The 26,772-nt window shown below is 37.9% G+C and overlaps 1 protein-coding gene across 2 annotated transcripts in view; it reads left to right on the top strand.

Annotated features, from left to right (window-relative positions):
• The window catches only part of MBIP (MAP3K12 binding inhibitory protein 1), a 33,792-nt gene extending 7,338 nt beyond the window's left edge, over window positions 1-26,454 (top strand). The window contains exons 5-9 of one of the 2 annotated variants that reach the window (XM_007462595.1): window positions 1,541-1,606; window positions 1,847-1,999; window positions 5,566-5,663; window positions 11,815-11,853; window positions 25,915-26,454. In XM_007462595.1, the coding sequence (XP_007462657.1) occupies window positions 1,541-1,606; window positions 1,847-1,999; window positions 5,566-5,663; window positions 11,815-11,853; window positions 25,915-26,019 (461 nt within the window). In that variant the 3' untranslated portion in view covers window positions 26,020-26,454. Of the gene's footprint in view, window positions 1-1,540; window positions 1,607-1,846; window positions 2,000-5,565; window positions 5,664-11,814; window positions 11,854-25,911 lie in introns of both variants that reach the window. The other variant, XM_007462594.1, reaches the window with a different exon arrangement.
• Window positions 26,455-26,772: the final 318 nt, after the last annotated feature.

Genomic DNA, 26,772 nt, shown 5'->3' on the forward strand with positions numbered 1-26,772 from the left:
GTTCAGCAGTGGCAAAATCTCAGGTACTACAATCCAACTGCAAGCTACCCATGAGAAAGCGGTTGTTGAAGGAGCAAGCACATGTATCACTAATGTTATTCCTCTGTTCTCCCTGCTAACTCTATTATTATAAACCACCAGGGGATAGAAATTGACAAGAATTGAAATGCTCAGCAGGATTCCTTAGCCCCATTCAATCCCTTGCTGGCTCCAAACAGTGTTGGGAAGAATTGCTGTGGAGAGTGACTAGCACTTATACATTCACTATCTTCACACCATGCTGAATTTTTCTCTAATGGGTCAGTTAATCTATATATTTGGAATATAGTTCTGGAATGGATGATAGCTTCTATTTTTAACCCTTAGCCCCATGAAATGGTAGAAAGAGAATGGAGAGGTGATGGCCCTTTAAACATATTTTCAGGTGTTTCAAAAAGAAAAGAAAAAGAAAATGACTCTAATATCTATCTATAAAAGATAAGTGGGTTTGGAATTTTATTCACAGTTTGATGTGTCAGCAGAACTATCTTAAGGAAACTTAGACTGAAAAAATTCAGATGTATTGTAACGTGTTAGTGTGTTCCTTTTAATACCTCTCAATTGACCAAAATATAAACAATGGGTGTTTTAAAAAATCAAATTCCCTAGGGAAAAAAAGAATTTTCCTTCATTATCTTTTACCATCCATGTTTATTACAAAATAATTAAGGGGAGTCTTTTAGGAAATTTACTGCAATGCATGGTTTTACTTAATGTCATTTTAAAGATTATTTTATAATATTTGAATTGTTTATATATTATGTTAATATCATTCTAACTTTCTCCCTTGGTTTATGATTTATTTGTTGATATATAACTTGAAAGAAACTATACTTTTCAGCTTAGAAAAAATTTGGAACAAAATTTCACATGGTATCATTCTAAAAATTGCATTTTTTGAAAGGGGCAGTCTGGAAAGAGATAGCTTTTGTGATTAGGGATTTTTTTTAGATGAGCACTGGAAATCTAGGAAAAGTATAAAAGTATGTGTTGTAGGTTTCAAGGTCTTTTTTGTGTGGCGTTCTGAAATAAAAATGTGTTGAAGGCATAATACTTTATATTACATGTTCACTAATATCAGTAATATCAAAAATGCTGTATTTTTAAAAAAGATATTTTAGTAAAAATACTGAGTTTTGTTTATTTCTATGTCTCTTTAGCTTAGAAATTTTAACTCTCTATAATATATAAATTATTTTCTCCAAAGGCCCAGATGGTTTTTAGGGATATTGGTATTCATTAAAAATTAAATTATGCCACCAAATGTTGAGGACTTTTCTATATATAAATCTGGAAATAGGTAACATTAGATATAAGTTTTAGGGAGTAAAGATCACTAAATTTTATCCTGTGCATGATAGTAATTTAATTACTGTTATTTAAAATGATATTCTCTGATTATGAGTAATATGTTAATATGCATTACTGAAGGGTTATCAAAATATCATATATTTGAAGTTAAGAATATATTTAAACTTATTCTCATCTGAATTCTCCTTAGAAAACAGTTGTGCGAGAACCGATGCCGTTTTTACTCCTTACCCCGGGTTTAAAAGTCATGTAAAAGGTAAGTATCCATTATATAATATCTTCATCACTGTCAGAAACTTATTCTAGATTATAAGCAAAATGGAATAGAAATCACTTTCCTATCTAAATTTTATTTATTTTAAAACAAATCAAAAACTCTTGCCTTTCTTTGTACTTGGGTTTGTGGTTATGAAAAGAACATCAAGTACTGTTAAGGAGAGAGACTTTCTGATTTTTGAAATGTAAATTTAATAGGCTCAAAAGTTTCTTAATTTAGTTTCTAGAGTTGTGAATACATATGGACCACAGACGAGACCTGAAGGAATTCAAGGGTCAGGTCATAAACCTAACAGCATGCTCCGCGATTGTGGTAATCAGGCTGTAGAAGAACGACTACAAAACATTGAGGCTCACTTGCGATTGCAGACAGGTAAGCAGAGTGCTGGGCAGTGTCCTGTAATGTATCTTTGCAAGTGGTTAAAGAAATTCAGATTCGCTTAGTCACCAGGTTTTCACTGAGCAGCTGTCATGTACGAAAAACATTGTTCTGATTGGTACAAAAATGAAGAAAGCATAGTCCCTGCTTTCAAGGAATTTACAGTTCATGTGTTTACGCCCTTCTTCCTCCTCTTACACTTCTCAACAATATCCTGACGCTCTCAGTTTATTAAAGTCATAGCTGAAAACTAATGTAGTTTGTTTCCTGCCATTAATTTCATAACCATGACCATCTCTCACTCGTATACCCCACTGTGCTGGTAAAAAGTATTAATAAGTGTAACCCTAGCTCTTTAAGATCTTCCAGTGAGGATAAGCATATAAATAAATAAGTGCCATTGGGGACTAACATTTATTAAGTGACTGACTAAATTCTAAGTGCCAGTCACTCTGAAAGTATTATACATATATCAACTCACTATTTAACAGCACCCTTGTGAGATGTTGGTGCTGTAATCATTGTCAGATAAAGGAACTGAAGTTTTCAGAGCAGCACGCCCAAGGTAGTAAGTGGCAACTAGAAATCAAACTTAGATCTTAACTGGCTGCAAAGCCTCAGTCTCCCTCCCGATTTAGTCACCAGATCCTGTTGATTCTATCTTCTAAATATCTGCAAAAAGCACAGAGGCATAAAATATGGTTCAGGGAATTTCTGAGTCCAGTCTATCTGGTGTATTTGTGGATGGAGGGAGAAGATGATAAGAGAATGAGTAAATCTTTGAGGATAGTAAGAGATTAGCATTAAAATTAACTCCCTTTCTCAGAACTAGGTGCATTTACAATACAAACTGTATAACAGGATTGACTGGTTTATTAAATCTAATAGTATCAAGTAGTTAATTTTGAAAAATATCTGTTGAATGCCTACTATACACCAAGCACTGTTTTAGACAGGAGGGATACTGAGATGTAGTCACAGTTCCTGGCATCAAGGACTTTATAATCTGTTTGGGAGAAAGATTAATAGCAAAGGGGGATGTTAAAGGGGCTGTGAGGGAAGGGTATGGTGGGGCACAAGGAGCCACCATGTGACGAGATTCAGGCAGTGCTTTGTTGACCCAGTGAAGCTTGAAATGGTTCTTGAAAGGTAGGGAGGTGAGGCAGAGGATGTTCTAGGTAAAGGGAGCAGCAAGAGCAAAGTCAGGTGAGTAAGTTATTCATTTTACTTTATTCGAAAGCAAGAACAACCAAGATCCTAAACTTTAAAAATTCTCAAAAAAAATCCCCCCATATTTCTAGAGTTTTTATATTTAACAAGTTGATACTTTGGATAATGAAAATTTACCCATATTCTTTAATTGCATAACGATTGTTTAATCATGTATTTGTTCATTCAGTAAATATTGAGCACCTGTTCAGTCTATGCACTGATGCTTCCTAGGTTTGTGTAGTGTACAACCTGCACAGCCATACCCAATGAACAAAACATAAAATTCTGCCCTCTGAGAGCTTACGTTAGAGTGGGGAAACAGGCAATAAATAAGCAAATATACAGAATGTCAGGGGGTAGTAATGGTTTGGAGAAAAATAAGGGAAAAAAGACAGGGAGGGAGTGCTAGGTAGGGGGAAGTGGTAGTACTGGTATTTTTTAATGTGTGGTCAGAGAAGGCCTTACCGATATGGTAACTTTTGAGCCAAGACCTGAAGTTGGCAAGTGCAAGCCTTGTGAATACAGAGGTAGAGAGAATCACAAGTGCTAAAGTTGTAAGAGTACTTGGCCTAGTTGAATAACAGAAAAATGGCTGAAATGGTATGAATGTGGGGAGAATGTCCAAATTGTATAGGATCTTGTAGACTATTGTAAAGGCTTTGTGTTTTAATCTGAGTGAAATGCGAAGGTGTTGGGAGGTTTTGAGCAGAGAACTAACACTATCTGAATTACATTTTAAAAGGGTTGCTGGCAGCTGTGTTGCGAACAGACTTTATGTGTGCAAGGCAGAAACAAGAAGACCAGTTTGGAGGTTGTGATAATCCAGGGAGAGATGATGGTGGTCTAGACCAGAATGTTTACATTGGAGGTGCTAAGAAATGGAAGGATTTGGGATATAATCATAATCTTGAAATTTGAGTAACCTTAATTTTACCATACCCCTGCCTAGAAAGTTTGTTAGTTAAGAATTATGGTATTTTAAAGGAACCTCCGTACTGTTCTCCATAGTGGCTGTATCAATTTACATTCCCACCAACAGTGCAAGAGGGTTCCCTTTTCTCCACACCCTCTCCAGCATTTATTGCTTGTAGATTTTTTGATGATGGCCATTCTGACCAGTGTGAGGTGATACCTCATTGCAGTTTTGATTTGCATTTCTCTAATGATTAGTGATGTTGAGCATCCTTTCTACCATATGACCCAGCAATCCCACTACTGGGCATATACCCTGAGAAAACCATAATTCAAAAAGAGACATGTACCACAATGTTCATGGCAGCACTATTTACAATAGCCAGGACATGGAAGCAACCTAAGTGTTCATCGACAGATGAATGGATAAAGAAGATGTGGCACATATATACAATGGAATATTAGCCATAAAAAGAAATGAAACTGAGTTATTTGTAGTGAGGTAGATGGACCTAGAGTCTGTCATACAGAGTGAAGTAAGTCAGAAAGAGAAATACAAATACTGTATGCTAACACATATATACGGAATCTAAAAGAAAAAAATGGTTCTGATGAACCTAGGGGCAGGACAGGAATAAAGACGCAGACAGAGAGAATGGACTTGAGGACACGGGGAGGGGGAAGGGTAAGCTGGGACGAAGTGAGAGAGTGGCATGGACATATATACACTACCAAATGTAAAATAGATGGCTAGTGGGAAGCAGCCACAGAGCACAGGGAGATCAGCTCGGTGCTTTGTGTCCACCTGGAGGGGTGGGATAGGGAGGGTGGGAGGGAGACGCAAGAGGGAGGAGATATGGGGTTATATGTATACTTATAGCTGATTCATTTTGTTATACAGCAGAAACTAACACAACATTGTAAAGCAGTTATACTCCAGTAACGATGTTAAAAAAAATTATGGTAAAGCTCCTTTTAAATGGTCTTCTGGGTTAAAGGAGAAAATATGGCATGTAAGGAGAAGTATAAATTGAAGAAAATGATATGACGTATTACAACCACTGAATTGTCAGTTGTCACTATGCATTTTCCTCCTCCTAAACAACTGTCAAAGTCTGTCAGAGATAGAAGTTGTTCTATACAGGAACTATTCAGTGTCTTGTAAAATGAATTTAACATAAAACAAAATGCCTAGCAACATAGGAAGCATAAATGGGGCTTGGGGAGAAGTGTAGAATAATAATATATCCCATAGAGTATATTATGAAAATGTTTGCTAAAGATTTCATTCTGTCTTACTCTTGTTAACTTATTTTCTTAAGTTTAAATAATTCCCATTCTTTTGCATAAGTGTCTTTGAATGGTATTTTAAGAATAAAAATTGTAAGAAGAAAGAATTATCCATAGTATCTCAGAATTTTTTTTAATGTATTTAGGTGGTCCGGTGCCAAGAGACATTTATCAGAGAATTAAAAAACTCGAGGACAGAATCCTTGAATTGGAAGGCATTTCTCCTGAATATTTTCAATCTGTAGTAAGTATAAGTGTCTGTAAGAAATAAATGTTATTTTAGGATTCATTATCACATAATTCACTCATCGATCTGCTGTGTGCAAAACACTGTTTTAATAGTTCAGTGATGAATGAACGTAGTTCTGAGTAAAGAGTTACCTAGTTCTTTAAAGATTGTGATTTTGAATATTGTATTATAGACTCAATTTTTTTTTAAAGGGTTACTTTTATGGTACATTACCCAAATTCTCAAACTTAAGCCATTTTTTTGGCATAATAAATCAGCCTGAATAGTGGTGAGTCCTGTCACTCTGAACTTGCTATCTTGTAAAACAGACTCCCTCTGGAACCTTGTTCTCTGTTGTCCCTTCTGTCTCTTTAATCTCTCACTCTCCACAGACTCCTTCCCTCAGCTCATACACATTTACATTTCTCCCCCATATGAAACAAACACACACCTCAATCTGCCACCCTACCTTTTTCTTTCACCCTAACCACTAGACTTTCTGAAAGACTAGTCTATATTTGTTTAATTTCTCAATTCTAGCATTTATTTATTCATTCATTCTTATCCCTTTCACCAAGGACAGTAAAAAACAATTTGTGCTGATAAGCATCTTCTTTGTCATATCAGCATGTTTCAGACAAGCCATCCTGAGCTCCTTGTGTTAATTTCCTCAGTCTTCTGGGGTGATTATACATAACAACTGCCTTTTCTGGGGCTTAGTGTTTGTTTGTTTGTTTGTTTTAAAGCAATGTCATATTAGAAAGAACTAAAGTAAAAGTGAACAAAAGTTTTAAATTTACTAAATTTTTAATAAAATTTACTGAAACTCCTGTTTCTGAAATTATGTAAGATAGCTCAGTTAGCATGGATCATTATAAGTCACTGGTGAAAGTGCGCTTAGAATTATTTTAGGAATAACAGCAATCTTTCCAGTTTCAAATTGGTATTAGAGTAAGGTACAAAGGTAGGAATATTTCCAGATGAAGAAGGCAAGTTGAATAACCAAAGTGAGTAGTGAATCTTAAAGCTCAGTAATTTAGAGACGTTTAGTGATTTACTTCCCTCAAATATAAAATGATGTCTATTAAAGTACTGAGGGCTGAAGCAAGGATTAAATGAGATAATACCAGTCAAGCACCTAGCCTGCTGTCTAGCACATGGTAAAAAACCTCAGTAAATATTAGCATTTATTTAATTTCAGAAACCATCTATGAAGTAGCTGTATAAACATGGATACGTCATACAATTACAATATATCTTTAATTTTAGAAGACTTGTTGGTTGTTTTACATAATTGCAAAGGTCTTTCCACTTTTAGAATTATTCATAGTATCTTCCTAGAAAACTTCATAGAGATTGTATGCCTTTTCCTACAGCAATATACCATAAGTTTTTCCCATTCAAGCTGCCTTCATTAAGAAATCCCTAGGCAGGTTATTTTTCTAGTTCAATTTCAAACCTTGTTAATATAATTCTTGTTAACAATAGAACTGATCTTATAAGAGAGTATCGTAGTATTAGATGCCTCAAGTGAGATCTTGCCCCATCATTTATCTTTTCTCTCTGATTCTGATTTTAAAAGCTTAACATACACCTATTACTAAATTTAGTTAACAAAAGAACAAGCCCTTTAATCTTATTTTGGGGGATCCATTTTACACAGGATAGAATGTTTAGAACGTTTGATTAAGGAGATAGAAGTAGATTGTAGAGGACCTTAAATGCTGTCCCCAGAAGTTTAAAGTTTAAATGCTATTGAAATCATTTGAGCAGGGAAGGGACTTGTGCAAGTGATATCTAGAAGATTTATCTATTACTGTTCTGGGAAATATATGAAAAGGGAGAGACTGAAAATAAAGAGACAGTATTATACTAGTTTAGATGTGAACTGAGATCCTGAAACAAGGACATGAGAGTGAGAATAGAAAGGATTAGTGCCATAGACAGTAGGAAAGGAAGGTTGGCAAATATTGATAATTGATTGAATATGGAAAGAGACATGGAGCAAGAATGAGTCCAGTTTCTGGTTGGAAAAATGATACCATCATTAGTAGAAATAAAATCTGGAGAGAGAGATTTTTGGGTGAAATGTGAACTTAGAGTCATAGCAGGATATGCAGATAGAAATATCGGGTAAGCTTTTCAAAATGTAGGACTTACACTTGAGATAATTGGGAGAGACAGTGTAGAGGTGAGAACATAGAATTGGTAAGAACACTGAGACTGTCAGAGGCCTAAGGTCTGAAACTAACTTCAGGGGCAGGAAGTGTGATAAATGTAAACAGGATTGGCATGGATGTGTTGGGTTGTCATATCTGTAACAAAACTAAAAAGCTTTAAAAGAATAGTTCCAAATATATTAAACAATCTGTATTTGATTAGAAGGATCATTTCTGGATTAGTATCGCAAATGACATACACAAATTAATACCGAGCAACAAGCACAAAACACTGACATGGTTTAAACATTCAGATTGACTCTGTCCTTAAGGCCTATGAATATGTATGGTACAGACCCAAAGGCAAAGATTTCATACCCACCCTTCCATAACAGATGAATGTGCCATCTCTAGGAGCTGTGCTTCTCACTCAGAATGGAGCCAGCTCTAGGATTGTCCTTGCGCATGAGAGGAGATGAACACACACCCTGCAGACGACATAGCACATTATTCACCGCTCTTACCTTCCTCTTGCTGGGAGTACACGCATGGCAATTGCATAGTTTTACGTATCTATTCCTCAGAAGTCTACGGAAAAGATTAGATATGTAGCTTCTAAAGTTAGAAAGTAAGGGAAAATTGAGCCCATTAAATTTCCTAAGGATTGAACTTTTGTTAGAAATTGAATTTATGAAAAGTTTTTAACTGAAATGTGTCTAATCCAGGTTCACATGTAGATGAATTCTAAACACAGTTGGATAGAGATTATCTTGGGTAACCTTGAAGCACAGCATATGAAAAGAGAAACATTAACAGGGAAAAGATATAAATTGTATTTGGTTCCTAAAAAGAAACCTAGATTATGTAAAGTTCTTTTCATTTATGAAACAGACATAAAACTCCAAAAAAAGTTAACGTATGTAAAGCACGAATTACAACGAAGTTAGTAATTGTGGCACGTTTTAATGTAGTAGTTCTAAAGATCTTTACCCATCACATTCAACATGGAAAAATTTGAATGTGGTAATGTTTTAAAAATTTTAAGGGCATTGCTTAACAGACCATTTAAAAGATACAATTTTATGAGTATTTCCAGAGAATTACTTACTGATTTTAAATTATGACCCTTGAAAACAGTAAGTGTAATGTTCTTCACAGGTATATTTCCACAGCACTTTGTTCATTTTATAGCACTTATCACTTATATGTTTACACATGTATTTTTCACACTATGTTTTCAGCCTCTGAAGGGCAGGAACTGTGTCTTGTTCATCTTTGAACACAGAGTGTAGTAGGCATGGAATAAATGTGCGAATGAACGGATAGGACCTGGCTGATAGTTAATTATTGGACTTTTAAAGTATGTTAACTTTGTTCGAAAGCACTGACTAGGTGGAATCTTAACTCTAGTCTGTAATGGTTAAGTCCCAGTTCTAAAGGGAAGCTTGGGGAGAAGGAGCCCTGAAGGCCATGTCAACTTCATGCATGCAGGCCGTTTACACGTGAAGGTCATGGTGGGCCTGTAGCATGAGGTGAACAAGTGGGTCTGGCTGGTAAATTAAATTGCAAGCACACTTTGGAGGGCCTTGAAGGTCGCATTAACCTGTTTGTAATTCCAGTGTCATTGGGGCACAGTTAAGTCTTTGCGAAAGAAACCTAGAATGGGTTTCTGTCTGGTGACATTGTGAAGTTGTGAGTTGGAGAGTGTTCGGAGTCAAAGAAAGAAGTTTAGGAAACATGTCATTGTCCATACCAGGGAGAAATGAAGGTCTGAATCAGGGCAGTGGGACTAGAAGGGAAGAAACATTTAAGGCACTCCATCTGTAACCCTTAGCAATTACCCTTTAAAACTGATTAGAAGTAAGAAAGGGGGTTGGTCATGAAAAAGCCCTCCTTACCACTGAGTTTTCTTAGAGCATGGGTTTTCTGAACCTCATGTATGTGTTTAATCATCTTCTCTTTGGGACACAGGCATTATAAATGTAGCTATAAATTACCTGCTAACTTAAAATAGTGGGAGAGTAGAGACAATTTTTAATTATCTCTGTCCAGCTGTTTAGTGTGTTGTGCTCTCAAATATTTTTTCTCAGGTACCAAGACTTGTTAAAATTTCTGCCTTTTACATTGAGATTTCCTTGTACCCAAACAGAATAAATGTTAAAGCTGGTCCAGTGTATCCACAACAGATATGTTTCTAAGTGTTCAGTGTGTTGAAATATTCTGCTCAGCCCTAAAATAAGCCCCCAAAGGCCGCATTTTACTGTTTTTAAGTCACTGAACCACTGATGTCCTTGTTCTGATACTTCTCACTTTGGTTTCATGATATATTAATAATCTGATTGCTCAGTGACATGGAAACTGTCCATATTTTACAGATTAAGCTATTAGGAAAACAAGGGGAAGTATATTTTCATCAGGGTGTAAAAAACCACCTTGTGGGAAGGCAGGCGACTGAGTAGTGACCAAATTAAACATTAAGCCCTTACCTGCCCATAGGCCCCACCACAGGTATCCAGCTCAGTTTGGCACAGGAAGGAGCATGTTTATATAGGCACTTTCTTCCCCATATTTAATAATTCCAACACTTAACTGATTTCCCACCTATTATAAACTACTGATAAGAGGCATACCTCAGTATTCTTTGAAAATAGCTTTTGACACAAAGGAAAATCAGAATTTTTACTTTCTCTTGTAAATATCAGTGGTCACAAATGTTCAAGAGAAAATTTTGCCACCTATGTTGACAGTTTCTTTGTCAGATGTACTAATATACTAATTTGCCATTCAAGAGCTTGTGGTTCTATGAAACTAAGAACAAAGTCTAGAAATAATTCATTAGGTCAGGGTTTAAAAAACACACAGCAGTGTGTTGGTGAGAATGTTATCAGCTTCAAGTAACAGTATGGAAATAATCTTATAAAATGTGAAGTTCAGCAGAATGCAATCTTCAGGGTAAATTGATTTACTGGGCTAAATCATGATTGTCAGAGAACTGAGCTCTTTCCCCTCTCAGCTCTGCTTGGTGTTTGGCTCTTTCCCCAGGCAGATGGCAAGATAGCTACAGTGCTTTCTGGTGTCCTAACCAGATAACAGTAGTGTCCAGAAGAGCTGCCTCCTTTGAGGGCTTTCTCTTAGAAGTGAGGAAGTTTCTTCCAGAAGTTATCCCCCTAATCCCCAGCTGACTCTCCTTAATTACTGGCCAGAATTGGGCCCATGCCCATTTTGGTCACTGACAAGACCAGTGGGGTGGAATCAGTATTCCTCTGAGTCACATAGAGGAGCAGTAGACAGCTGCTCACTTAGACAACCACAGTGTCCATTATAGTCAATCAAGGGTGTGTGTGTGTGTGTGTGTGTGTGTGTGTGTGTGTGTTTTCACCCCTTTGCCTGGTATTCCAAAGTCTGTTTCCCTCTGTCTATTGCTGCTTCACTTGTTCAATATCCTGGGATAGAAATGTTAAAGAAAGGAAACTAAGTAGGAAATCCACAGAGCACCTCTTTCCACAATCACTCAGCCTCATTAGAAGCTGGGAATTAATGGGAAAGTGTGTGTAGTCAGGGACAAGCATGTTGCTGTGATGTTACTATACACTTTTTTTTGTTGTTGTTGTTTTGCGGTACGCGGGCCTCTCACTCTTGTGGCCTCTCCTGTTGCGGAGCAACAGGCTCCGGACACGCAGGCTCAGCGGCCATGGCTCACGGGCTCAGCCACTCTGCGGCATGTGGGATCTTCCCAGACCGGGGCACGAACCCGTGTCTCCTGCTTCGGCAGGTGGACTCTCAACCACTGCACCACCAGGGAAGCCCTATTATATACTTTTAATATCATCTCTGGAGGGTAACTCCCAAAGTAGAAAAAGGCAGATATTAGTTATAGATAGTGCTAGGTGAGTTTGTGGGCTTTTTTTCTGGCAGGGTTCTCCTTATTTTGTTCACTATTCTATAAAGGAAAATTGTTTAGATTTTCTAAGCATTGATTACTTATTTTTTTTTTACTTTTAATCTAGAACTTTTCTGGAAAAAGAAGAAAAGTTCAACCACCTCAAGTAAGTTACTACATTTTTATTTGGTTTCTGAAATAGTTTGATTGGTTTTATACCTTTCTTATTAATAAAAGTTTCTACTGTGGTTGCGGACTTGTTCGTGGATTTAAGGACTGAAAAAAAAAAAGAGCAACATAAATTAATGTGTTGAATTAGAGAAATAATTTTATTTTAAGGGTGTGGAATGACTCAGATGGGCCAAATAAGTATTAAAATCTATCCAGATGTTAATTGTAGAAGAAAGTATCAGTTACAAAATGCTGAAAAATAATAAATGCTCAAGTAATTTAAATCTCATCCCTTCTGCCCCATTTTTTGATTGGGATGTTTGTTTTTTGCTGTTGAGTTGTGAGAGCTGTTTATATATTTTGAGTATTAACCCCTTATCAGTCATATCATTTGCAAATATTTTCTCCCATTCAGTAGGTCTTTTCATTTAGTTGATGGTTTCCTTTCCTGTGCAAAAGCTTTTAAGCTTAATAAGGCCTTATTTGTTTATTTTTGTTTTTATTTCCTTTGTTTTAGGAGACAGATCCAAAAAATTATTGCTATGATTTATATCAGAATGTTCCGCCTATGTTTTCCTCTAAAAGTTGTATAGTTTCCAGTCTTACATTTAGGTCTTTAATACATTTGGAGTTTATTTTTGTATATGGTGTTAGAGAATGTCCTAATTTCATTCTTTTACGTGTATCTGTCCAATTTTCCCAGCACTGCTTATCAAAGAGGCTGTCTTTTCTCCATTGTATAATCTTGCCTCCTTTGTTGTAGATTAATTGACCATAGGTGTGTGGGTTTATTTCTGGGCTTTCTATTCTGTTCCATTGATCTACGTGTCTGTTTTTTGCACCAGTACTATACTGTTTTGATTACTGTAGCTTTGTAGTACAGTCTGAAGTCATAGAGCCTGATTTCTCCAGCTCTGTTGTTTGGCTGTTCAGTCTTTTGTGCTTTCATACAAATTTTAAGATTATTCGTTTTAGTTCTGTGAAAAATGCCATTGGTATTTTGACAGGGATTGCATTGAATCTGTAGATTGCCTTGTAATATGGTCTTTTTAACAATATTAATTCTTTCAATCCATGAACACGGTATATCTTTCCATCTGTGTTGTCTTCAGTTCCTTTCATCAGTGTCTTATAGTTTTCTTAAGTACAAGTCTTTTACCTCCTTAGGTAGGTTTATTCCTAGGTATTTTATTCTTTTTGATGGAATTGTTTCCTTAATTTCTTTCTAATAATTCATTGTTAATGTGTAGAATTCCACAGATTTATATATATTAGTTTTGTATCCTGCAACTTTACCGAACCCATTGATTAGCTCTAGTAGTTTTTTGGTGGCATCCATAGGATTTTCTGTGTATAGTGTCATGTCATCTGCAAACAGTGACAATTTTACTTCTTCCTTTCCACTTTGGATTCCTTTTCTTTCTTTTTTTTGTTTTTGATTGCTGTGACTAGGAGTTACAATACTATGTTGAATAAAAGTGGTGAGAGTGGACATCCTTTTATCTTAGAGGAAATGCTTTCAGCTTTATATGTGTGTGTGTGTGTGTGTGTGTGTGTGTGTGTGTGTGTGTGTGTACATGATTAAGTTGTTGATCTCTTATTTCAGATGCATTTTAACAACCCTGCATTTGTCCTCTCTTTTCCTCATGATTACTGTTTTGATGTCATATTGTTACCTCTAATTTTTTTGTGTATCCCTTAATTGTTTATTGTGGATGTTAGATGATTTTACTACTTTTGTCTTTTAACCTTCTTACTGTCTTTGTGCATGGATGATTTACTACCTTTACTGTATGTTTCCCTTTATTGATGAGCCTTTTCCTTTTGTAATTTTCACATTTCTAGTTGTGGCCTTTTGTTTTTGCTTCTAGACACTCCTTCAGCGTTTCTTGTAAAGCTTATTTGGTGCTGCTGAACTCTTAGCTTTTGCTTGTCTGTAAAGCTTTTGCTCTCTCCATCAAATCTGAACAAGAGCGTTGCTGCATAGAGTATTCTTGGTTGTAGGTTTTTCCCTTTTATCCCTTATATCATGCAACTCCTTTCTAATCTGCAGACTTTCTGCTGAAAAATCACATGATAGCCGTAAGGGAATTCCCTTGTATGTAACTTGTTGCTTTTTCCTTGCTACTTTTAACTTTAATTTTTGTCATTTTAATTACAGTGTGTTTTGGTGTGTTCCTCTTTGGGTTAATCCTGAGTGGCATTCTCTGTGCTTCCTAGACTTGGATGTCTGTTTCCTTTCCCAGATTAGGGAAGTTTTCAGCTATTATGTCTTCAAATACGTTCTCGGCCCTTTTCTCTCTTTTCTTCTAGGACCCCGATAATGCAAACATTAGTGTGCTCAGTGTTGTCCCAGAGGTCTCCTGAGCTGTCCTCACTTCTTTTCATTCATTTTTCTTTTGTTTGTTCAGCGTCAGTGATTTCCACTACTCTGTATTCCAGCTCACTGATCCATTCCTCTCTTTCATTTAGTCTACTGTTGATTCCTTCTAGTGTATTTTTCATTTCAGATATTGTATTCTTCATCTCTGTTTGGTTGTTCTTTATATTTTCTAACTCTTTGTTAATAACTTCTAACTTCTCTCTTTGTGCATCCATTCTTCTCCTGAGCTCTTTGGTCATATTTACGATCACTACCTGAACTCTTTCTCAGGTAGATTACCTGTCTCCACTTCACTTAATTCTTCTAGTGTTTTATCTTGTACTTTTGTCTGGAACATGTTCCTTTTTTGTCTCATTTTGCCTGAGTTGCTGTTTTTACTTTTATGTATCTGGTAGTTGGTTATGTTTCCCAGCAATGGAGAACTGGCCTTTTGTTACCTGAGCTATATGCTCTAGGGGTTCCCCCTATGAGGGCTGCATGGGTCCTTCTGTTGCGGCTGGGGCTGGCTATGTGGGTGGTCTAGTAGGCTTGGTTGGCCCCTAGTCTGGTTGGCTGCCAGGCCCTGCCTTGTGTGGAGGCTGCCAACTACAGGTTGGTGGGACTGGGTCACACGGTGGCTGACTGCAGAACCCGCGGTAGCCCTGGAGCTAATTTTGCCCCACTGGTGGCTGGAGTCAAGTTCCAGGACACTCCAGGGCTGTTGCCTGCACATGGTGGGTGAATCCAGGTCCTGCAGCTAGTGCTGGCCTACTGGCAGGCAGAGCCAGGTCCTGGAGTCTTATTTCTATGGCCAAGGCGACCCAGAGCTAGTGGTGGATTACTGGTGGGTGGGGCCGGTTCCTGACACAGTTGAGTGTGGCATCCAGGACATCCTGAAGCTTGTGTTGGCCTGCTACTGGGCAGGGCCAAGCTGGTCCCAGTTTAAAGTGTGGCCTACTGGTAGGCAGTCTGGGTATGCAGGCTCTGGAGCCATGGTTTTCTTGTGGTTGGTGTCTGTCCCTTGGTGGGTGAGACTGGTTCAGAGGTTAAAGTGGGCTTCCACGGCAGGGCCGGGGCCCAGGGGATTCTGGGACTGGTGCCTGCCCACTTGTGGGTGGAGCTGGGTCCTGGATCCTCTGGTTACCAGGGCTGTGTCCAGAGGTAGCCATGGGCTAAGGAGGTCCTAAGGCAGCCTGTCTGCTGGTGAGTGGGGCTGTGTCCCGGCCTATTTAGTTGCTTTGGCCTGAGGCATCCCAGCACTGGTGTGTACAGGCTGCTCAGCCAGAACGGGCCTGGGTCCTGCGGCTAATAATCTAGAGGGAGGATTCCACAGTGCCACTTGCTAGCACCAGTGTTGTCCACATGTTAGAACAGGCTTCTAAAAATGGCTGGCCCACCAGCCAGTGGCTGTGTAACCAGGGTGAGCTGCAACTACTTTCTGTCTCTCTGGACGACTCTGCAGATCAGAAGGTTGGTCTGACCCAGGCTCCTGTCAAATTACTGATTCTGCTCTGGGTCCTAGAGTGTGTGAAATTTTGTGTGTGCCCTTTAAGAGTGAAGTCTTTATTTCCCCAACTCTGTGGGATTCCCAAAAGCCATCCCTGCTGGCCTTCAAAGCCAAATGCTCTGGGCTGGTCTTCTCTCTGCAGTAGATGTTGCTTGTCTTATAATTTGTTGATGATTTCCTTTGCTATGCAAAAGCTTTTAAGTTTGATTAGGTCTTGTTTGTTTATTTTCACTATTACTTCTTTTGCTTTGAGAGACTGATCTAAGAAATTGCTGGATTTGTGGCTGAAAAATGTACTGCCTATGATTTTCTTCCAGGAGTTTTATTGGTGTCATGTCCTATATTTACATCTTTAAACTATTTTCGGTTTACTTTTCTATATGGTGTGGGGAAGTGACTTGATATACATATAGCTGTCCAGCTTTCCCACACCACATGCTGAAGAGACTGTCTTTTTTTCTTTTTCTTTTATTTTAACATCTTTATTGGAGTATAAGTGCTTTACAATGGTGTGTTAGTTTCTGCTTTATAACAGAGTGAATCAGCTATAGACATACATATATCCCTATATCTCCTGTCTCTTGCGTCTCCCTCCCACCCTCCCTATCCCACCTCTCTAGGTGGTCACAAAGCACCGGGCTGATCTCCCTATGCTATATGACTGCTTCCCACTAGCTAGCTATTTTACATTTGGCAGTGTATATAAGTCCATGCCACTCTCTAACTTCGTATCAGCTTAACCTTCCCCCTCCCTGTGTCCTCAAGTCCATTCTCTACATCTGCATCTTTATTCCTGTCCTGCCCCTAGGATCTTCATCACGATTTCTTTTTCTTTTAGATTCCATATATGTTAGCATATGGTATTTGTTTTTCTCAGACTTACTTCACTCTGTATGACAGACTAGGTCCATCTACCTCACTACAAATAACTCAATTTTATTTCTTTTTATGGCTGAGTAATATTCCATTGTATATATGTGCCACATCTTCTTTATCCATTCATCTGTTGATGGACACTTAGGTTGCTTCCATGTCCTGGCTATTGTAAATAGAACTCCCATGAACATTGTGGTACATGACCCCTTTTGAATTATGGTATTATCAGGGTATATGCCCAGTAGTGGGATTGCTGGGTCGTATGGTAATTCTATTTTTAGTTTTCTAAGGAACCTCCATACTGTTCTCCATAGTAGCTGTATCATTTTACCTTCCCACCAACAATGGCAAGAGGGTTCCCTTTTCTCCACACCCTTTCCAGCATTTATTGTTTGTATATTTTTTGATGATGGCCATTCTGACTGGTGTGAGGTGATACCTCATTGTTGTTTTCATTTGCATTTCTCTAATGATTAGTGATATTGAGCATTCTTTCATGTGTTTGTTGGCTATCTGTATATCTTCTTTGGAAAATGTCTGTTTAGGTCTTCTGCCCATTTTTGGATTGGGTTGTTTGTTCTTTTGATATTGAGCTGCATGAGCTGCTTGCAAATTTTGGAGATTAATCCTTTGTCAGTTGCTTCATTTGCAAATATTTTCTCCCATTCTGAGAGTTGTCTTTTCCTCTTGTTTATGGTTTCCTTTCCTGTGCAAAAGCTTTAAAGTTTCATTAGGTCCCATTAGTTTATTTTTCTTTTTATTTCCATTTCTCTAGGAGGTGGGTCAAAAAGGATCTTGCTGTGATTTATGTCATAGAGTGTTCTGCCTATGTTTTCCTCTAGGAGTTTTATAGTGTCTGGCCTTAGATTTAGGTCTTTGATCCATTTTGAGTTTATTTTTGTGTATGGTGTTAGGGAATGTTCTAATTTCATTCTTTTACAAGTAGCTATCCGGTTTTCCCAGCACCACTTATTGAAGAGGCTGTCTTTTCTCGGTTGTATATTCTTGCCTCCTTTTTCAAAAATAAGGTGACCATATGTGTGTGGGTTTATCTCTGGGCTTTCTATCCTGTTCCATTGATCTATATTTCTGATTTTTTGCCAGTACCATACTGTCTTGATTACTGTAGCTTTGTAGTATAGTCTAAAGTCAGGGAGCCTGATCCCTCCAGCTCGTTTTTCTTTCTCAAGATTGCTTTGGCCATTTGAGGTTTTCTGTCTTTCCATACAAATTGTGAAATTTTTTGTTCTAGTTCTGTGAAAAATGCCATTGGTAGTTTGATAGGGATTGCATTGAATCTGTAGATTGCTGTGGGTAGTAGAGTCATTTTCACAATGCTGATTCTTCCAATCCAAGAACATGGTATATCTCTCCATCTCCTTGTATCATCTTTAATTTCTTTCATCAGTGTCTTAGTTTTCTGCATACAGGTCTTTTGTCTCCTTAGGTAGGTTTATTCCTAGGTGTTTTATTCTTTTTCTTGCAATGGTAAATGGGAGTGTTTCCTTAATTTCTCTTTCAGATTTTTCATCACTAGTGTATAGGAATGCAAAAGATTTCTGTGCATTAGTTTTGTATCCTGCTACTTTACCAAATTCATTGACTAGTTCTAGTAGTTTTCTGGTAGCATCTTTAGCATTCTCTATGTATAGTATCATGTCATCTGCAAACAGTGACAGCTTTCCTTCTTCTTTTCCGATTTGGATTCCTTTTATTTATTTTTCTTCTCTGATTGCTGTGGCTAAAACTTCCAAAACTATGTTGAATAATAGTGGTGAGAGTCGGCAACCTTGTGTTGTTCCTGATCTTAGTAGAAATGGTTTCAGTTTTTCACCATTGAGAACAATGTTGGCTGTGGGTTTGTGAGATATGGCCTTTATTATGTTGAGGTAAGTTCCCTCTATGCCTACTTTCTGGAGGGTTTTTTATCATAAAAAGCTTTTTCTGTGTCTATTGAGATGATCATATGGTTTTTATCCTTCAGTCTGGTAATATGGTTTATCACATTGATTGATTTGCGTATACTGAAGAATCCTTGCATTCGTGGGGTAAACCCCACTTGATCATGGGGTATGATCCTTTTAATGTGCTGTTGGATTCTGTTCGCTAGTATTTTGTCGAGGATTTTCACATCTATGTTTATCAGTGATATTGGCCTGTAGTTGTCTTTTTTTGTGACATCTTTGTCTGGTTTTGGTATCATGGTGGCCTCATAGAATGAGTTTGGGAGTGTTCCTCTCTTTGCTATATTTTGGAAGAGTTTGAGAAGGATAGGTGTTAGCTCTTCTTTAAATGTTTGACAGAATTTGCCTGTGAAGCCATCTGCTCCTGGGCTTTTGTTTGTTGGAAGATTCTTAATCACAGTCTCAATTTCAGTGCTTGTGACTGGTCTGTTTATATTTTCTATTTCTTCCTGGTTCAATCTCAGAAGGTTGTTCTTTTCTAAGAATTTGTCCATTTCCTCCAGGTTGTCCATTTTATTGGCATAGAGTTGCTTGTAGTAATCGCTCATGATTCTTTATATTTCTGCAGTGTCCGTTGTTACTTCTTTTTCATTTTTTATTCTATTGATTTGAGTCTTCTCCGTTTTTTTCTTGATGAGTGTGGCTAATGGTTTATCAATTTTGTGTATCTTCTCAAAGAACCAGCTTTTAGTTTTAGTGATCTTTGCCATCGTTTCCTTCATTTCTTTTTCATTTATTTGTGATCTGATCTCTGATTTCTTTCCTTCTGCTAACTTTGGGGTTTTTTGTCCTTCTTTCTCTAATTGCTTTAGGTGTAAGGTTATGTTGTTTGTTTGAGTTGTTTCTTGTTTCTTGAGGTAGGATTGTATTGCTATAAACTTCCCTCTTAGAACTGCTTTTGCTGCATCCCATAGGTTTTGGGTTGTCGTGTTTTCATTGTCATTTGTTTCTGGGTGTTTTTTGATTTCGTCTTTGATTTCTTCAGTGATTTCTTGGTCATTAAGTAGTGTATTGTTTAGCCTCCATGTGTTTGTATTTTATACAAATTTTTTCCTGTAATTGATATCTAGTCTTATACCTTGGTGGTCAGAAACGATACTTGATATGATTTCAGTTTTCTTAAATTTACCAAGGCTTGACTTGTGACCCAAGATACGATCTATCCTGGAGAATGTTCCATGAGCACTTGAGAAGAAAGTGTATTCTGTTGTTTTTGGGTGGAATGTCACAGAAATATCAATTAAGTCCATCTTGTTTGATGTATCATTTAAAGCTTGTGTTTCCTTATTTATTTTCATTTTGGATGATATGTCCATTGGTAAAAATGGGGTGTTAAAGACCCCTACTATTATTTTGTTACCATCGATTTCCCCTTTTTGGCTGTTAGCATTTGTGTTGTGTATTGAGGTGCTCCTATGTTGGGTGCATAAATATGTACAGTTGTTATAGCTTCTTCTTGGATTGATCCCTTGATCATTATGTAGTGTTCTTCTTTGTCTTTTGTAATAGTCTTTATTTTAAAGTCTATTTTGTCTGATATGAGAATTGCTACTCCAGCTCTGTTTGATTTCCATTTGCATGGAATATCTTTTTCCACCCCCTCACTTTCAGTCTGCATGTGTCCCTAGGTCTGAAGTGGGTCTCTTATAGACAGCATATGTACAGATCTTGTTTTTGTATCCATTTAGCCAGTCTGTGTCTTTTGGTTGGAGTATTTAATCCATTTACATTTAAGGTAATTATCAATATGTATGTTCCTATGACCATTTTCTTAATTGTTTTGGGTTTATTGTTGTAGGTCTTTCCCTTCTCTTGTGTTTCCTGCCTAGAGAAGTTCCTTTAGCATTTGTTGTAGAGATGGATTGGTGGTGCTGAATTCTCTTAACTTTTGCTTGTCTGTAAAGCTTTCGATTTCTCCTTCAAATCTGAATGAGATCCTTGCTGGGTAGAGTAATCTTGGTTGTAGGTTTTTCCCTTTCATCACTATAAATATGTCCTGCCACACCCTTTAGGCTTGCAGAGTTTCTCCTGAAAGATCAGTTGTTAACCTCATGGGGATTCCCTTGTATGTTATTTGTTGTTTTCTTGTTGCTGCTTTTAATATTTTTTCTTTGTAGTTAATTTTTGATAGTTTGATTAATATGTGTCTTGGCATCCTTCTCCTTGGATTTATCCTGTATGAGACTGTCTGCACTTCCTGGACTTGACTGGCTATTTCCTTTCCCATATTAGGGAAGTTTTCAACTATAATCTCTTCAAATATTTTCTCAGTCCCTTTCTTTTTCTCTTTTTCTTCTGGGACCCCTATAATTCGAATGTTGGTGAGTTTAATGTTGTCCCAGAGGTCTCTGAGACTGCCCTCAGTTCTTTTCATTCTTTTTTCTTTATTCTGCTCTGCGCTAGTTATTTCCACTGTTTTATCTTCCAGGTCACTTATCTGTTCTGCCTCAGTTAATCTGCTATTGATTCCTTCTAGAGAATTTTTAATTTCATTTATTGTGCTGTTCATCATTGTTTGTTTGCTCTTTAGTTCTTCTAGTTGCTTTTTAAACGTTTCTTGTATTTTTTCCATTCTATTTCCAAGATTTTGAATCATCTTTACTATCATTATGCTGAATTCTTTTTCAGGTAGACTGTCTATTTCCTCTTCGTTTGTTTGGTCTGCTGGTTTTTACCTTGCTCCTTCATCTGCTGTGTGTTTCTCCGTCTTCCCATTTTGCTTAATTTACTGTGTTTGGGGTCTCCTTTTCACAGGCTGCAGGTATGTAGTTTCCATTGTTTTTGGTCTCTGCCCCCAGTGGGTAAGGTTGGTTCAGTGGGTTGTGTAAGCTTCCTGGTGGAGGGGACTGGTGCCTGTGTTCTGTTGGATGAGGCTGGATCTTGTCTTTCTGGTGGGCAGAAGTACATCCGGTGATGTGTTTTAGGGTGTCTGTGACCTTATTATGATTTTAGGCAGCCTCTCTGCTAATGGGTGGGGTTGTGTTCCTGTCTTGCTAGTTGTTTGGCATGGGTTGTCCAGCACTGGAGCTTGCTGGTCGTTGAGTGGAGCTGGGTCTTAGCATTGAGATGGAGATCTCTGGGAGAGCTCTCGCTGATTTATATTATGTGGGACCGGGGTGTCTCTGGTGGACCAATGTCCTGTACTCGGCTCTCCCACCTCAGAGGCACGGGCCTGACACCACTCAGAGCACCAAGACCCTGTCAGCCTCACGGCTACTAGTTTTGGAGGGTCTCCTGCGCGGGTGGGGGGCAGTTGTGGCTCACTACAGGGACACGGACACTGGCAGCAGAAGTACTGGGAAGTAGCCCTTGGCTTTAGCCCTCCTGGAGTCTGTCATTAGCCCCACCAAAAAAACCTGTCTTTTTTCCATTGTGTATTCTTAACCTCCCTGGTCTGTAGATCAATTGACCATAGGTGCATTGGTTTATTTCTGAGTTCTCTGTTCTGTTCCATTGATCTATGTGTTTTTTTGCCAATACAGAGCTGTGTTGGTTATTGCAGCTTTTTAGTATCGTTTGAAGTCTGGAAGTGTTATACCTCCAGCTTTGTTCTTTTCCTTCAGGATAGCTTTGGCCATTCTGGGTCTTTTGTGTTTCCATGTAACTTTTAGGTTTATGTGTTAGGTCTGTGAAAAGTGTCATAGGTATTTTGATAGAGATTGCATTAAATCTGTAGATTGCTTTGGGAAGTATGGCCATTTTATCAGCATATAGGTCTTTCACCTCCTTGGTTAAGTTATTCCTAGGTTTTTTTTGTTTTGGTTTTTTGTTTTCGACACGGTTTTATATGGACCTTTAAAAAATTTTTCTGATATTCATTATTAGTGTAAAGACATGCAATAGATTTCTTTATATTAATCTCGTATCCTGCTACCTTACTGAATTCATTATCAGTTCTAATAGTTTTTGTGTGGAGACTTCAGGGTTTTCTACGTAGAGTTCCACGTCATCTGCAAATAGTGACAGTTCTAATTCTTCACTTCCAATCCGGATACCTTTTATTTCTTTTTCTTGTCTGATTGCTGTGGTAGGACTTCTAATAGTATGTTGAATGGAAGTGGTAAGAGTAGGCATCCGTGGCTCGTTCCTGAATTTAGCTGGAAGGCTTTGAGCTTTTCACCCCTGAATATTCTGTTGCCTGTGGGTTTGTCATAAATGGCCTTTATTATGGTGAGATATTTTCACTTTGTGAGTTTTTATCATGAATAGATGTTGAATTTTTTTCAAATGCTTTTTCTGCATCTATTGAGATGATCATGTGTTGTCTTTCCTTTTGTTAATGTGGTGTATCACGCTGATTTGCATATGTTGAACCATCCTTGTGACTGGTATGAATCCCACTCGATCGTGGTGCGTGATCCTTTGAAGGTATTGTTGGATTCAGTTTGCTAATATTTTGTTGAGGAGTTTGCATCTATATTTGTTAGAAATATTGGCCAGTAATTTTCTTACTTTATAGTGTCTTTTTCTGGTTTTGGTATCAGGGTGATGGTGGCCTCATAGAATGAATTTGGGAGAGTTCCCTCCTCTTTGAGAAGGATAGGTATGAATTCTTCTTTCTGTGTTTGGTAGAATTCCCCGGTGAATCGTTTGGTCCTGGACTTCTGTTTGCAGGGAGTTTTTTTTTTTTTTTTTTAATTAGAGATTCGATTTCACTTTTAGTGATTGGTCTGTTCAAATTATCTGTTTCCTCTTGACTCAGTTTTGGCAGGCTGTGTTTCTAGAACCTTGTTTCTTCTAGTTTGTCCAATTTGTTGGCATATAACTGTTCGTAGTAGTCTTTTATTATTTTTTGTATTTCTGTGGTATCAGTTGTTATATCTCTTCATTTCTTATTTTGTTTGGGTCCTCTTTTTCTTGGGGAACCTGGCTTGAGGTTTGTTGATTTTGTTCGTCTTTTAAAAAAACCACCCCTTGGTTTTATTGACATTTTGTATTTTTGTTTGACCTCTTATTTATTTCCTCTCATGTTGATTATTTCCTGCCTTCTGTTGACTTCGGGTTTTGTTTGTTCTTTTCCTAATTATTTTAGCTGGTAGGTTAGGTTGTTTAGGATTTTTCTTCTTTCTTGAGGAAGGCCTATATCCCTATGAACTTCCCTCTTAGAACTGCTTTTGTTGCATCCCATGGATCTTATAAAGTTGTGTTTTTCATTTGTTTGTCTTGGTATTTTTTGATTTCTTCTTTGATTTCATCATTCACCCACTGTTTTTTTAGTGCATGTTCTTTATTCTCCTTTTCCTGTTTTTGTCTCTGTGGTTGATTTCTAGTTTCATACCATTTTCAGTAGAAAAGATACTTGAAATAATTTCTGTCCTCTTAAATTTGTTGAGGCTTGTTCTGTGACCTTACGGTCTATCCTAGAGAACATTCCATGCGTGCTTGAAAAGAATGTGTATTCTGGGTTTTTTGGAGGTAGCATCCTGTAGAAATCAATTAAGTCCACCTGGTATATTGTGTCATTTAGTACCTCTGTTGCCTTACTGATTTCCAGTCTGGATGAGCTATCCTTTGATGTCAGTGGGCTGTTAAAGTCTCCTAGCATTATAGTCAACTTCTCCTTTTATGTCTGTTAGTATTTGTTTTATATATCTTTCTTACTTAACTGTTTCTCCTAAATTCATAGAGGCAGAAAGTTATCTACTGTGGTCTTGTTGAAGGATTGTTTCTACATGGGGACATTCCTGTGTAAAACTGTCTCCAGTGTCTTTGGTGCAAGGGATGGTTTTAGTATGGATGACAGCCACGTCTTTCCTCTGGGTGTGCTGGCCATTATCCCCTTAATGGGGGATGTGGTTGGTGTTGGAGTATCTAAAAGCCTGTGCAGGGTGTGAGGCAGAGCTTTCTCTCTGCTGTTGCTGTCACCGCCCTGTCAAGGGTGGGGTCTATTTCACAGTTGTTGTAGAAGCCCAGAGGGTTGGGTTAGATCAGGCTTCTTTGCCCTTGAGTGTGTGCCCTGCCCCAAGGAGGTGAGTGCTGAAGCAAGTGAGGCCCAGTGCAGTCAGAGACAACCTATGCACTGCCTGTGTAGGTGTTTGTGGTTCTGCTTAGAAGCAGCCCAAGGCTACCTGTTTTCCTCTATTGTATTTGTCCCAGACCTAGTGCAAAGGTATGGCATGGAGGAGTGTTGTGACTGCAGGAATTGAGGTGGCTGCACTGCTGCCTGAGATCTGGGCTGCCTCTGTGGCAGTCTTCTCTTAGAATCTAGCACTAAGCTGCAGTGTGGACTGGACATTCCAGGGCACTCTTGCTAGGAGACGAACCACTGTGTTCCTGAGTGCTCTGACAATGGCTGCCCCTGCCCCACCCGGATCATACTCTAGGCACCCTGTTCTGTCTCTGCATCGCTAGACCAAGTCTTTTCCCAGTGTTCAGTTGGCCCAAATCTCTCAGACTGTGGTGTGGAGTGAACAGGGCCGGGGGTGTTCACCCCTTCGGATTGGGAAGTGTAATGAGGCAGCATCCACCAGTGCAAGGCTCTCTCCACCCTGATTATTGGGAAGCCAGCACACATACTCCTCCTGGGTAGAGTCTAGGTTTCTCCAGCCCTTCTCTTTCCCAGTGGATTTCCCAGCAGGCAAGGGCGCTTATCACCCCTGTGCAGGACCCCAGGACTGGAATTCAGGATTGTGGCCTAACCTGCTTGCTCCCCAATGCCAGGGTCCACCCATGCAAACCTTCTCTTCCTTACATATTCCTCCCAGGGGCACAGGTCCTGACCTGATGTGGTTTTTTTTTTTCTGTCCTACCTGGTTTCGTAGAGATCTTCCTTGCAGCTTTGGTAGTACAGTTCTTCTGCCAGGTTCCAGTTAGTTTTCCATGAGAACTGTTCCACATGTAGATGTATTTTTGATGTGTTTGTGTGGGGAGGTGAGCTCCACATCCTCCTCCTCTGCCATCTTGATCCCCCTCTCCTTATTTTTTTGATTGTAAAATTTTGAGTAAATTTGAGAGTATCCATTTTTTTCCAGGAGAGGTAGTTGTTTGCAGTTTATCTATCAAAAGAGAATTTCTAGTTATTTTAAGCAGTTAAACTAGTCCTAAATACTTTTTTTACTATTGATTTTGAGAATAGTCAGTTGAAAAAATGTTTTTACAATCCTTTCAAAAAGTATAAAAATTCCAGGAGAGCTTAGTCATTAGAAAAGCAAAAGTAAGAAATATTTAAGGCTTGTTATTTTATGCCTTTAAGTTTATAGTATAGTCAACATTAATATATAGTTCATTTTTTAAATTCTCATGAAAAAAGGGTATTTACCATGCTTTTGGATATTTTATATATTTATAGTACATTTAGAACTTTATCTGCATTAAGATACTTCAGCAATTTGTTATTGTTTACAGCAGAACTATTCACTGGCTGAACTTGATGAGAAAATTAGTGCCCTCAAGCAAGCTCTGCTCAGAAAATCAAGAGAAGCAGAATCCATGGTGACGCATCACCTTCCATGAAAAACTCCTCTATTGTCATTTTACTTTTTTAGATATGTGTGTATAACTTACTTACATAGCCATTTAATTAATTGCAGTGTATTTATTAATGTAGACTTCCCTCTGAAATCAAGGTTTATTTTCATGTGAGTCCACTTTGCAGCAAGCACTCTTCAAATGAATATTCCAGTGTACTTTAAAATAGTTAATGCATTGAAAATAGCAATGTTGGAATTTATTCCCTTCTGTTTTAAAGGAGGTATTTTGGAAATTGAAAAACTTAATTTGAAAGTACATCTTCATGTGTATGTGTGTGCTTACCACAGAAAGGAAGATTTATTTTGAATAGTGAAGACTTTATATTTGTAACATTGATATTAACCAGTTTTAGTTTAAACCAGTACTTTGTACATAATAAGCATTCAATAAAAATTTGAAGTGAGTTTTAAATGAATGCATATATTCTTTTCCAGTTTAATCTAAATAGTAGATCATACCTTTTATCCCCTTATTGACTGTGTGTTAACAAGTTACTTAATCTCTTTGTGCCCTAATTTCCTTATCTGTAAAATGTAGGATAATATATCCTACATTTGTTATGAACAGTAGTTGAAATCATGCATGTACAGCTTTTGAAACTGTCTGGCCTAAAAGAAGTGCTTAGTAAACGTTAGCTGTTATTACTATTGACTAAAACCAAGTGTGTCTTTGGAAAGTAGTTAGTTAAGATGTTACAACTTATACAGTCCCTCTCCCTTGAGAGCCTCACCTTTT

The sequence above is a fragment of the Lipotes vexillifer genome, unplaced genomic scaffold, assembly GCF_000442215.2.
Source record: "Lipotes vexillifer unplaced genomic scaffold, Lipotes_vexillifer_v1.1 scaffold1112, whole genome shotgun sequence".
Classification (NCBI taxonomy): domain Eukaryota; kingdom Metazoa; phylum Chordata; class Mammalia; order Artiodactyla; family Lipotidae; genus Lipotes; species Lipotes vexillifer.